This window comes from Macaca thibetana, chromosome 20 (genome assembly GCF_024542745.1).
Source record: "Macaca thibetana thibetana isolate TM-01 chromosome 20, ASM2454274v1, whole genome shotgun sequence".
Lineage (NCBI taxonomy): Eukaryota > Metazoa > Chordata > Mammalia > Primates > Cercopithecidae > Macaca > Macaca thibetana.
The window spans coordinates 28,483,616-28,495,667 of record NC_065597.1 but is presented as its reverse complement, the minus strand read 5'-3'; the positions used below and the strand labels follow the sequence as shown (position 1 = coordinate 28,495,667).

The window sequence follows — 12,052 nt, the reverse complement described above, 5'->3', positions numbered from 1 at the left end:
AGACCGCGGGGTTCAAGGGTTTTCTACCTGAGGAAGCCAACCCAGGGCTTCTCTTCTGAGTTGACAGCATGAGGAGGCGGCGCTGGGGAGCACGTGCGTGGCCTGAAGGTGATGGGGCTGGAGGGCGAGATGGGGTGAGTGTGGGGCCAAGTCCCAGCCCCGGGTGGGTGGCGCGCCCCAGAAAGTTCCACCCCGGACCCCCACCCTCCCGTCCACGGGGCGGTGAGCTGGGCACTTACTGAGGTTCTGGAGCAGAGACGACCAGGTCTTCATGCCCAGCATCCTGCGCCGCCCCCCGGGCCGCGGGACCCGGGGACTCTAGGAGGGGCTGCTCAGCATGGCCCGCGGCAGAGGCAAGCAGTAGAGGCGTCACGGGGCGGCAGAGGACGGGCCCGGAGGGGGCGGAGACGTGGATGGAGCCCCGGGATTCTGCGGGGGTGGGGGGGCACGGAGCAGCCGGGGCGTCCCTGCGCGGTGCGCCCTGCCCGCGGCGCGGAGCCCGGGGAGGGGCCGGGGCGCCTGGGGACCCCGCAGCCGCTCACGCCGCCCCCCGGCCCCGCGCCCCCGGCTTCACGCACCGCCAGCCGTGGCCGCGCGGCCGCCTTGCAGCCACCACCTCGTCCCCCGCCCGGCCGGCGCCGCCTCCCGCCTCCCGCCTCCCTCCCGCGCCGCGGCGCCCCCGCCGCCCTCCCCCGCCCGCGCTCCCCGGGCAGCCCCCGCTCCCCTGCACTTGATAACGCGCTTGTCAAGACTGCTGAGTTGTTCCTGACCTCTCCCCCGCCGCTGCTAATTAAGGCTCCGCCGTGACAGTTCAAGTGCCGAGCATCAAGTTTGCAGAACCAAAGCCTCTAATTGGGGCCGCTTTTCATTTCTCCATCCCCGGGGCTGGGGCTCCCCAGACCTGGGCACTGGCGCATTTTTCTTTGTATTTTTCATCAGGGAGGAGGGGGAGAAGGAGGACAGGCACCAGGAGAGGAGGGCAAGCAAACAACCAAAAGCCTGAGGGAAGGGAGGGTGGAGGGCCCCCTCCTGCCCAGCAAAAGCCAGGTGGCAGCCACAGGACACCTCCCTGCCAGACGACCTGACATCGCTTCTAACCCAGTCTCTGAGCTCTCTGACCTAGGGCTTTAAGGAGCTGAGCCCATCCCCCAGGAGGCGACTGCAGGGGACCTCCTGACACCTTGTGCTCTGGCAAGGAGGGGCAGACCCGGGACTGGGTGCTGGGGGCAGAAGGTGTGTGTAGCTCTGGTGCACACAGCCCTGCGAGCACAGCCTCCCTGCCCCTGTGGGGAGGTGCTCAGCCTCGCGCCCCACTCCCCCGGGGCCCGCTGGCCTCTCCTTTCCAGATAAGTGCTGTGAGCACCGAGGCTCTAAGTGACTCTTCAAGCTGCCTTTCTCCTCCACCGCCTACTAAATCAAGCTGCGCTGAGAGCCATGGGCTGGGAGGAGAGCAGGAAGGAGGGGCAGGGCTGCCTGCTGCTCTCAGGAGCTGGGGAGGGGTGAGGGCTGGGAGAAGGTCCGCGGGGAGGGGAGGAGGGGAGGGGAAGAGGAGGCCCAGCCGCTGGGATGGAAGAGGGGAGCTGCAGGAGGTCCAGTGAGGCTGGCTGGCGAGGCCTCTTAGCTCAGAATCCTGGAGCTTCACGCAGCACAGGGATTATGGCTCTCCCAGCCCTGCGATTGCAGCCTGAGAATTCCAGGTGATCCTAATTAAAGGGGTGGGGGCTTTCTTTTGAGCCACTACCCAGGCGATTCTTATGACAAGTCAAGTTTGAGAAACAACCATGTACACCAGGGGGTCTTGAACCCCTCGCAACAGATTAGAACCACCTGGGTGCTTTTAAACCACATTCCCCCTTGCCTGGGCCTGCCCCCAGACCAATGACATCACACCTCTGGGCATGGACCCAGCCACTGGTATTTTCTAAAGCTCCCTGGGGGTTCCAATGTGCAGCCAAGGTAGAGATCCTTTGTTCCAAACCAGTGGCTCTCAAAGGGGGGAGGGGGGGTTTGTCCCCAGGGCATAGTTAGCAACCAGTGTCTGCAGACAATTTTGATTGACACAACTGGGGGTCACAGCGCTGCTGGCACCTGGTGGGTCAAGGCCAGGGATGTTTCTCAACATCCTGCAGGGGACAGAACAACCCCCACACCAAGGAATCAGCCAACACCAAATGTCAACAGTCCCAAGGTTGAGAAACCCAGGGTGAGCCAATCCCCTACCAGGCAAAGGCCCTTCAGGAACTGTCCTCCCCTGCGCCCAGCTCAGGGCTTGCCCGAAGCAGGTGTTCCCTAAGGGTGTAGGGAGACACGGTCCCTGGGTCTCCTTCCCACTCGGGAGCTCACTCCTTCCCACCCGGCTGGCTGCCGTCAGCCTGTGACTGTTACAATTGCTTCCTGTGTTGAGCTGAAATCTCTTAACTTCTACCCCACTGGGCCAAGCCCTTTCCCATCTGTCATCAGACTTCACGTCCTTATTTGCAGCCCACTCTCAAGGTCCCCTGGGTCTGAGCTGCTCCAGCAGACTCTCCCCACCCCCACCCTGGCTTCCTTAGCTCCTTCTCCATTGCTGTCCCTGGTTATGGGACGTTCCTTGGCCTGTAAACATCCTCCTTAAAGTGCAAGACCACAGGACCGTGTCTGCGCATGGGTGCTCCGCTCTGGCCTCCCACGCCCCCAATCTCTTCAAGTCTTGGAAGTGACATTAGCTCGGGCAATGAGAGGTCACTGCCGGCTCCTGCCCAGCTTGGAGCAGCTGAGGCCTCATTCACCCTAACCCTAACAAGTGAACTCCCCCACTTTCTGCTTGTCAGTTTACATTGGAAACAGAGTTTTCGGCTTTACATGAACTACCCTGCATTTTACCAAGTGCTTTCTTCCCATTGTCTAGGAGATTAGCAATATAATGCGGTTTCCAAGGCCAAATCGTCCAGCGTCCCTCCCTTGAGGGTAAGCCCTGGCGGTCACCCCTGCTGGACAGGACAATTTGGGGAGTTTAAGAAAATACCAGGCTGTGCCCCACCCGTGAGCAGCTGTATCAGAATGTGGAGAAGGGGCCCAGTGTGTCTCAAAGCACCCCGGGTGGTTCCAAGGTGCAGCTACGGCTGAGAAGGGCTGCTGGATGGATCAGGGACTCAAGGCCTTCTCCAGGCCAGCCCATTTGACCTTGAACACACTTGGTGTTTCAGGCTGGAGTGTCTGTAGGGGAGTGTTTATCTGGTCAAGGGATGTGGGCCAGGAGCTTGCATCCCCAGGACAGCGTGTCCTTGCTCGTCGGAGGCCAGGCACTGGGTGAAGGTATGTGCACTGCGGGGCCCTGGGGGCTCACGCACCCCAGCAGGAGGACAGGATCCCAGGGAACAGGGTCTGCTTTCTGGTAGAAACTCTTTGGGAAGCTCCTGGGAGGAGCCAGAAGCCTGGACTGAGATCCAACCAGGCCATCCACTCACTGCGTGAGCTGGGGGAATAGCTCGGCCTCCCCGGGTGTCAGCAACCCCCTCTGTGAAGGAGGGATGAATGCCTGTTCAGCCTTGCACAAAACAAGTGCTCAAGACCAAAGAGAGAAAGCCGCTGGGAAGGAGAAACAAGTCTCAGCAGTGACTTGCCTGAAGCCACATAACTTGCAGGGCCTCAGTATACTCATCTGCAGGATGGGCAGACTGGGCTCAGTGACTCCCTGGAGTCCTCTACCTCTAATCCAGCCCTTGGCATGAATTAACAGATCTCAGCCACTCTCCACTAAGCACATAGGCAAAAGGGACCAGGCAGAGCATGGAAATGGATGCCCTGGTCTCCCCAGAGTGAAAGGGCAGCTGGGTGGTTTGTGCTCTAAGCCCCTAAGAGCCAGTGGGATGGTGATGGGAGCCAACAGGAGCCCAGGGAACAGGGCTGCCAAATATAGTTGTCCAGACTGTTCACTGCACAAGAGCTCCTGAAGGAAATGGCAAGTGGGAGCTGAAACCCAATACTCACTCTACTCTTCAACAAGCACCTGGGCATGGGATGGGTCTGCCTGAAGCAAGGGGTAACTTCTGATTTTCACAAAGGAGCCATATGGGCAGGTGGTGGCTCCGTGGAGGGACACCCACAACTCCTGGATGCATGTGGAGACACAGAGGGTGCCCGGGGGTGGCGTCTGCAGTTGGCAGGGTGGTTGTTCTAGAGAGACTCCGCCTGCCTCCCGACTTCCTCTCGATGCCGTCTTTCTGGGTGAATGAGCACAGGCGGTGTCAGAGGCCACTGTGTAAGCAGAGGATGATGAGCCGAGTCACCACAGGCAGCAGCTGACGGAAAGCCTCAGTCCCTGCCAAGGCCCTGGGCATAGGGTGGCAGGAGCGACAGCGGCCAATACTCCTGAGAGGGGAGGGCACTGCTTGCCCCACCCGGACCTGCGGGCAGGCAGCACGGCTTCTCCCGAGCAGGGAGACGGGTACCTCCTTGCTGAAGGTGAAGGAACACAGCTCCCCTCTGGCCTTGGATGGAGGGTTAGCAGTAGAAAGACGCCCAGGCTCCCTGAACCTGAAGCGACTTTGTCCCTCCTGCAGTACAGAGGGCCTCACGCTTTAAGAAGCACCAGCATCCCCAGCAGTGCTTGGGAGAACACAGCCTTGCTCTGCCGCCCAGCATTTCTCATTTAGCAGGTCTGGGGCGGGGCCTGAAAATCTGCATTCGTAATGAGTTCCCAGGAGAACCCCACTTTGGGAACTGCTGCTCTGGTGTGATAGCCACCCACAATGTGGAAGCCCCTGCCACTGGCCAGGACGGCATCAACAGGAGATTCCCCTGGACCCTGGGCTTCCATGCCCAGCTCAACCAGCCTCTCCATCTGGGCATCCTGATATCTGGGACAGGGCCTCCATCTCTCCATGCCCCCTTCCAATGCCCTCCTGCTAGGGCCATGTCTGCTCAGCTCTGGCTGCCCTGGGGCGCCTCCTTCAGCTCCAGCTGTCGAGTGCTCCCCTCCAGGCACCTGCACCTGGAGACCCATTCTCCAAGCAGGGCCTCATTTACCTGTGGCCTTACAGCTCCTACCTCAGCTGTGTTCCCTGGGCTGCACTCCTCCCTGCTCCTTGAGGGCAGGACTGTGCCTTTTCTGAAATGTCCCCTGGCATCCAGCCGGGAGCTAGGCAGGGGGTCCCCGGAGCTGCAGGGGGTCTGAAATGGCTGGCCCAGTCCCAAGCGCTGGGAGGCCAGGTCAGCGCCAGCTGGAGCTGCAGAGGGGGCTCTCGGGAAGCCCAGAGCAGATTGTAGGGTCTGGGGAGTCAGATCACACCTGAGCACCTCACTAGAAGACAGGAACCAGAGTGCACCAGGATAGGGTCACTGCTGTGTGCCTCAGTCTCCTCACATGTAAAATGGGGTCAATAATAGCTACTTCAATCTCAGACAGAGAATGTATGAAAATTACACATCACCAATGCTACCACATCTCAGGATCGAGTGAGGCAGTGTATGGAAAGGCTCCGCACAGGGCCCCGCACACTACCAGCCCTTAATACATGTTGGTTGCTGTTATTTCTACTGGAAAGCAGGGTTAGCACCAAGCCTTGGTTATATTCTCCCCATGCTCAGGATGGCTCCCTCCACTCCTAGAGTCTGCCACTCTGCCCAGCAGGGCTGAAGCTGGTTGCCTGTGGGGCAGGGGCGGGGGTGGATCGTCCCCAAGTCTCCTTCCTGAGGCATGAGGACATGAGGACCTTGCTGGCAGCTTCACCCAAGGAGGCAGGGGGTGCTGTGTGCAGGTGGCCCTGGGGCCCTAGAGGAGCCCATCCAGCCCTCACCCTCACCCTGCTCTCTGCATGCCTGAGCTCAGCCCCCACCAGGTCCTGGGACGATGACATTTCTCATCACCACGAGGGAGACTGTGAAGCCTGCTGTGCTACCCTACGGGACAGAGAAACCCAGGATGATCTGTACCCCAGCCCCAGATCAGGGACCATCGGAGGCAGCCTCTCCCCTCCCCTGCAGTGGGCAAATGCTGGGACTCATGGCCAGGCTGGTAGCTGCAGTCCAGGCTAGGGGGAGTCTCGCCATCCCCTGTCTCCCTGCTACCCGGCTCAGGGTGGAGATGGCTCCCTTCTCTCCTCCTCCCAGAGTGTCTTCCTTGCTCTGGGGTCCTGACCTTGCCCAGATAAGCTCTGACGGGGCCTCTACCCTTTCGCTCTCCCCATCCTTATCTGACTATGTGTGATGCAATCCCGACAGCCTCTAGGGCAGACCCCACTGCCCTTTCTTTTGGGGTCAGAGGCAAGCAGGAGGCAGGAACTGCCTGGCTCACCCCCACAGTCACCCTGGGTAGACAGCGATCTCAGGACGCTCACTGCTGAGGTTCATTTATCAGAAGATGCTTTCAAGCCCAACTGGCTAAGTCTTCCAGAAAGTAAGCTGTGGAAGCCCTTGGTCAGCTTTTCTGTCGGGAGTTGGTTTCTTGTGACTCAGCAAGGGAAGGCCCGTTTTGTCCTGGGCTGTGCTGTGAATGGCATCTTCTTTGAGAACACAGCCTGCCCATGGTCTCTCCTGTGAGTCCCACCGTTCCTGGCAATGGCGGGGCTTGGGAGTGTGGTGGGTCACAGAGGGCAGGTTCTCCCCGCCAGGGCCCTGGGTCACCACAGCAGCCTCCTAGCGGGTCTCTCACACACCAGTGCTCACCCTGCTGCAGCCTCCCTCCCTAGAAATGCTTAATCTTCTTTAAATACCACTTAGCTGCCTCAAGTCCTTTCTGGAAGCAGAGCAAAAATGGCAGAACACACACACACACACACACACACACACAGAGAGAGAGAGAGAGAGAGAGAGAGAGAGAGAAAGCGCAGGAAAATGACTCTCCACCCTGTCCTCAGGATGCTTGGGGATTTGCAGTGGGGTCCACACCACCCCGGACTTCGTGGCAGTGTGAAATGGTGGGCTTCGTGCTGCTGAAGGTACAAGCAATTTGGAAGTCCCAGAGCATAAACTGGAAGGCAGAGAGGGTGGTGGAGATGGCTGAGCCCCCATGTTCCAGAGTAAGCTCAAAGGGTCCCGCCTCCAAGTCCTTCCTCCTGCAGGGCCTCCCCACTGGAGCGCCCTCTCTCTCCCACTTCGCCTCACTGGATTCTGATGCCCCAGCTCCACTGCTTCTCAAAACCAAATATAATGCTGACGACAGACCCCCTTTGCACCCCACAACAATATACCAGGGGTCTGGCCCAGGTGTCCTCCACAATACTGTCCTGCCCCTCGGTGACCCTCCTCTGAGCCAGGACTGGGTTAGCTCAGGGAGGCACAGCTGCCTCTGGACACAGGTGAGGAGGAGTTGAGAGGGAGGGCCAGCCGCTCAAGTTCAAATCCTAGCTCTGTTACTTACAACTGGGTATCCTGGGGCAAGTCATTAACCTCTCTGAGCCTTAGTTGCCTCATCTCTAAAATGAGGATGCTATGAGTTTATTTGCACTGTAAGGCACACAAAGCAGCGCCTGACCCCAGGGGTGGGGGTGGGTCCCTGGGAGGGAAGGGCCTTAGGCCAGGATGGGGGTTAGGCAGCAGGATGGGCCCCAGGTAGGCGTGAGATTGGAGAGAGAGCAGGACACTTTCACCCCCAGACAGCTGCCTGCACGTGGATGGGTCACATTCCCCCCAGTCTTGTCAGAAACTGAAAGCATAACTCCCCAACGTGGGAAGTCTTGGCCACCTGAAGTCTCCTGCGGGGGAGGCAGCTTACAGCGTGCCAGGCTCCCTGAGTTTGTCTCTCATCTGAGACTGAGCCATCAATTCCAAACGGGGCTGAGTTGCAGCCCAGATAATCGGGGGCCCCCAAATGAGCAGAGGCTGTGCTTGCCCTTCTGTTTCCTGGGCAGCCGCTGTAAACCCCACACCGGCCTGAGCATGGGGTGTGAGTGGGGGCCATGGGGTCTGCTGTTAGAACACCCCAGCTCCATCCCCAGCCCCACAACGAGTAGACTTCCTTCCTTCCTTCCTTCCTTCCTTCCTCCCTCCTTTCCTTCCTTCCTTCCTTCCTTTCCTTCCTTCCTTTCTGTCTCTCTCTCTCTTCCCCTCTCCCTCCCTCCCCTTCTCTCTCTCCCCCCCTCTCCCTCCCTCCCTCCCTCTCTCTCTCTCTCTCTCTCCCTCTCTCCCTCCCTCCCTCTCTCTCTCTCTCTCTCTCTCTCTCCTCTCTTTCTTTTCTTTTCCTTTCTTTTCTTTTTCCTTTCCTTTCTTCCTTTCTTCTTACACCAGGTCTTGCTCTGTCTCCCAGGCTGGTGTGCAGTGGCACAATCTTGGCTTACTGCAGCCTCAGCCTCCTTACTGCAGCCTCAAACTCAAGCGATCCTCCTGCCTGCCTCCCCAGTAGCTGGGATGACAGGCATGTGCCACCACGCCAGGCTGAGTGGAGTTTTGGAGTCTCTGTTTCCTCACCTGTAAAGAGGGACCCTAGGGTCACCTTGGAAGAGAATGAGGCCCTGCTCTGAAGGGATAACCATCCAATCTGCAGGTGTTTATTGCAGCTGCAGGGCGCTGGTCAGGTCATCACCCCAACTCTCTCCTCTGACGCTTACGAAGCCTCGTAGGATGCACCCGTGTCCCCATTTACAGAGGAGGAAATGGAACGTAAGGTGCCTGCACAGAGCCTGGCACCCAGAAGGTTGAGTTGTGGCTCTCCAGAAACATCTGTCCACACCCTCACCCTCTGCACCTGCACAGGTGACCTTATTTGGAGGCAGGGGCTTTGCAGATGTGATTAACGTAAGGCTCCTGAGATGAGCTCATCCTAGATTAGGGTGGGCCTTAAACCTAGGGAGGAGTGCCCTTGTAAGAAACACAGAAGGAGATGCAGACCCACAGAAGGCCACATGATGACGGAGCCAGAGCCTGGAGTGACGCATCTACATGGCAAGGAGTGCCAAGTGTGGCCGGCACCGCCAGGAGCTGGGAGGAAGGCTGGAACAGATCCTCCGCCAGAGCCTCCAGAAGGAACCCGTCCTGCCGACACCTTGACTTTGGACGTCTCCAGAACTGTGGGAGAGTCAGTGTGTGTTGTTTTGAGGCCCCCAGTTTGGGGTGATTCATTACGGCAGGCCCAGGAAACTCATCTGGTGTCTGCCCAGGAGCCTGGCTACATGGATGCTCCTGGGAACATGAGCCCAGCCAAAAGGGCACTGTGGGCTCACTGGCCCCTGGACCCTGCTGGCAGCAGGGGAAACTGAGGCCCACAGGCATGCCTGGCCGGCCACCCCTCCTGAGCTGTTCTGCCTTGGCTTGGAGCCATTTGCTGGCTGCTCCCCTGCCACATGGGCAGCCCTCCAGGGTCACTGCCTCCACCAGGGCTAAGGGTGAGGAACCAAGGGCCTGGGGCAGCCTTGGAGAAGCTCAGAGGGTATGAAAATTACACATCACCAATGCCACCACATCTCAGGATCGAGTGAGGAAGTGTATGGAAAGGCTCCGCACAGGGCCCCGCACACTGCCAGCCCTTAATAAATGTTGGTTGCTGTTATTTTTACTGGAAAGCAGGATTAGCACCAAGCCTTGGTTATATTCTCCCCACGCTCAGGGTGGCTCCCTCCACCCCTAGTGCCTGCCACTCTGCCCAGCCGGGCTGAAGCTGGATGCCCGCAGGGCAGGGGGCAGGGATGGAATCGTTCCCAAGTCTCCTTCCTGAGGCATGAGGACCTGGCTGGCAGCTTCACCCAAGGAGGCAGGGGGTGCTGTGTGCAGGTGGCCCCAGACCCTGGAGGAGCCCATCCAGCCCTTGCTCTGCTTTCTGCATGCCTGAGCTCAGCCCTTACCAGGTCCAAAAGTGTCAAGCAAGTGAGGCTGGCCATGGTCAGACACCCGGGGGTCCTCCCAGAGTTGGCTGAGTGCGACCACCTTGTGCAGAGGGAAAAGGAGGTCTAGTGAGGGAGGGCGCCGGATGAAGCAGGATCCCCCCACAGGAAAGGCAGTGGCGCCCCCTCTTCCTAGCCCCCTGGGCTCTAGACTTCACGTCAGGAACTGCTCACCTAAGCCTGGTCTTATGGGGTGTGGGGCACAAACCAAGCCCTGCCCTCAACAGCTGGGGCTTCAGGAGCCACCCTCAGCCCTAGGGTCACCACCTGAGGGACCTGCTACCTCTACCCACCGACCTTCTGATGAAAGAGGCGCCTTTACACCTAAGCTGGGACCCAGCCCCACAAGCAGCCCCATACCCCAACCCTCCGCCCCCACTGCCTCGCTTCCTACGTCCAGCCACCCCGGCATACATTGTCACTGCCTGGCACGCCCTGGATGCCCGATGCTGAGTCCTTCGTACACACTGCATCCATACACGGAGTGATCTGCCCAGCCTCCACGGAGGGAAGGGAGGTGGAGGAGGGTGGGCAGGCTGCTCAGGGCCCCTGAGCCACCGTGTGACTTTACTGCAGAGCTCCCCAAAACAGCGTTTCTTCACACCCCCATCAGCCATGCCAATGTCTAAATCTAGAACCTTCCTCCGATATGGGAGCGGGAAAGGACTGCCTTGCAGTTGCTAACCCCCTGCCCCCATTTTACGGGTGAGGGACCCAGACCCAGGGGCGTCCGTGACTCATCTGTCCAAGGTCACAAAGAATCCTGGTGTCCCTCTGCCCTGGGCCAGCAGCACTGGGGACACAAAACCAAAACACAGAGGTAAATTGCCAACCGCACAGCCAGAGACAGCAGACAGCTCCAGGGAGGACCCTCAGTGCCCACAGGGTGGGTGGGGTTGGAGGCACCGAGCAACCGCTCAGCCCCCCACCCAGTACTGCAGCACTCGCCTAGCCCAGCGCCTGGCAGAGGGAGGGGCCCAACCCCAGTTTGTTAACAAAACGAACAGGGGAGAGAGAATGCTAAACTGCTGCCACTAACAGAAAAGATGCCCGGAGTTCTGCCCACCGCCCACCAGGGGTTTCTCTCTCCCAGGGCTTGTGCTGAGGGTCAAATCCTTCTCTGAGTTTCAGTGAGGCCTTCAGGAGAAGACCACAGGCCTCCCAGTGGGAACAGCCTGGGCCCACTGGGGCAGGGGATTCCAAGGAAGGAGGGAGGCCCTGTGAGATGCAGCAGCAACCCAGGCTTCCAGGAGAATCTGTGACCTTTAGACCAGGGGCTTCTGGGCCCCGCTGGGGTAGCTTTGAAAAATCCCAGTAGCCTTGCCACAGTCCCAGATCAACCAACTCAGAGTCCGTGGGGGTGTGGCCTGGCCATCCGCATTCGTTAGAGTCTGTCCCCAGGTGATGCCCTGAGTTGCCAGACAGAGGCAGAGGCGGGGGCCGGGGTGGGAACACACACGCTCAGCACCCGCTGTTAATTACCAGGGCCCACTGGCACGTCCCAGCTGATGAGAGTTGGGTAAATAAATAAATAACCGCGCTGGCAGGGTCATCAAACATCATCACATTAGGGACGCGAGGAGTCAGACAGCTTGACTCTCAAAACATAATCGGCTTAATTGCGGGGCCTCGATGCAGGCCAGGGTGGCAAACGGCTTCAGCACTCCCGTTCGTTTCATTAAAATCCAATTATTCGTGCCGGACACAGGTCTCTCTGGCAGGGACAAAGATGCATCTTCAGCCATGGTCTAACCTGACACCGAGACATGGGCCTTGGGTGGGGACGCATCTTGCTTACAGCACGTGGGCCCGGTCTCCCTGGAACCAGAAACTCGGTGGGGGGAGGCAGGCAGAGACGGGCCTCTTGGGTGGCCTCTCAAGCCAGGTGGCCTGTTATGAGGAGCCTAGCAGTGTGACTGTGGGCTTCAGTGTCTCCACCGGGCAAACCATTTGTGGTGCATCCACACAATGGTGCACTACTCTGCAACAGGAAGGAACTAACCACCAGCGCACGCACCAACCACCGCCAGTGCACGCAGCAACCACCACTAGCGCACGCACCAACTTAGATGGGGCTCAACCCTGGCACACTAAGCACAGGAGTCTTTGTACTGAACGCCTCCATCTGCATGACATCCTAGCAAAGGCGAAACAATAGAGTCAGAAAACAGACCCATGGCTGCAGGGGCTGAAGGTGCAGAATGACCACAAAAGGACGCCGTGGAATTTGCTGAGGTTGGAGGCAGAATTGTGTAAAC

The 12,052-nt window shown here is 59.1% G+C and overlaps 1 protein-coding gene across 5 annotated transcripts in view; it reads right to left on the bottom strand.

Annotated features, from left to right (window-relative positions):
• The window catches only part of GSE1 (Gse1 coiled-coil protein), a 504,030-nt gene that overhangs the window by 212,658 nt on the left and 279,320 nt on the right, over positions 1–12,052 (bottom strand). Inside the window, exon 1 of one of the 5 annotated variants that reach the window (XM_050773600.1) lies at positions 240–328. The exons of 3 other annotated variants lie outside the window; for them this stretch is intronic. In XM_050773600.1, coding sequence (XP_050629557.1) covers positions 240–282 — 43 coding nt within the window. In that variant the 5' untranslated portion in view covers positions 283–328. Of the gene's footprint in view, positions 1–239; positions 329–12,052 lie in introns of those variants that run through there. One more of the 5 variants, XM_050773603.1, reaches the window with a different exon arrangement.